At 77.2% G+C, this 906-nt stretch overlaps 1 protein-coding gene across 1 annotated transcript in view; it reads left to right on the top strand.

Annotated features, from left to right (window-relative positions):
- LOC113941708 (putative uncharacterized zinc finger protein 814) overlaps positions 1-901 on the top strand; it is a gene marked incomplete at both ends in the record, with an annotated part of 3560 nt that extends 2659 nt beyond the window's left edge. Inside the window, one exon of the mRNA XM_027632846.1 lies at positions 44-901. Within this exon, the coding sequence (XP_027488647.1) occupies positions 44-901 (858 nt within the window). The remainder of the gene's footprint in view (positions 1-43) is intronic.
- Between the last annotated feature and the right edge of the window lie 5 nt (positions 902-906).

Here is a 906-nt window from a genome sequence, read left to right as displayed (position 1 = left end):
CCCTGTCTGACACTCCCCTGGACTGGGGGGGAGTCCCTGCCAGCCCCCCGGGTGTCACGGGGGTGGGCGGGGGGCCGGCGGTGGGTCTGGGACCCCCTGTGGTGACACCCTTTTCCCAACAGTTGCCCAGGACGGTTCTGCCAGCGAGGATGATGACGGGGGACACTGGGAATTGGGGTTCAGTGCCCCCCGCTCCGGCTGGAGCGACACCACCCCGGGGAGCTGCGCCGGGGACCCCCCTCGGGAGGAGCCGGGGCCGCCCCCGTGTGACGGGCTGGGGCTGAGCTGCGGGGCCGAGCTGGGGGATGCCCGGGCCGAGCCCCCCGCCCCGGGCCCGCCGTTCGTGTGCGGGACCTGCGGCAAAGCCTTCCGGCACCGCCGCAACCTCCTCACGCACAAGAGGCTGCGCGGGGGGAACCGGGCCCGGCACGGCTGCCCCGAGTGCGGCCGCGCCTTCTGCCTGCGCGGGGACCTGCTGCGGCACCGCGGCTCGCACCGGGGGCGGCCCGGCTGCCCCCAGTGCCCCCAGTGCCACCAGTGCCACCAGTGCCCCCAGTGTCCCCAGCGCCCCGCGGGGCCGTGCGAGGACCGTCCCTTCGTGTGCGGGCGCTGCGGGCGCGGCTTCGCCTGGCGGGAGAGCCTGGAGCTGCACGTACGAGCCCACCCGCCCCCCGAGCGCGCCCACCCCTGCCCCGAGTGCGGCCGCGCCTTCCGCAGCCGCGGGCACCTCCGGCTGCACCGCCGGGCTCACTCCGGGCACCGGCCCTTCCCCTGCGCCCGCTGCGGCCGCGCCTTCGCCTCGCAGGCGAACCTGAGCACGCACCGCAGGCTGCGCCGCCGCTGCCGCGACCCCCGAGCACAGGGGAACAGGGACCACCCCAGGGATGGGAACAGGGACCCCCAGGG

Source organism: Corapipo altera, unplaced genomic scaffold (genome assembly GCF_003945725.1).
Source record: "Corapipo altera isolate COAL_440 unplaced genomic scaffold, ASM394572v1 59017, whole genome shotgun sequence".
NCBI classification, from domain to species: domain Eukaryota; kingdom Metazoa; phylum Chordata; class Aves; order Passeriformes; family Pipridae; genus Corapipo; species Corapipo altera.
Note: the sequence above shows the minus strand (reverse complement) of the source record. Positions and strands in the feature narration are given on the sequence as shown.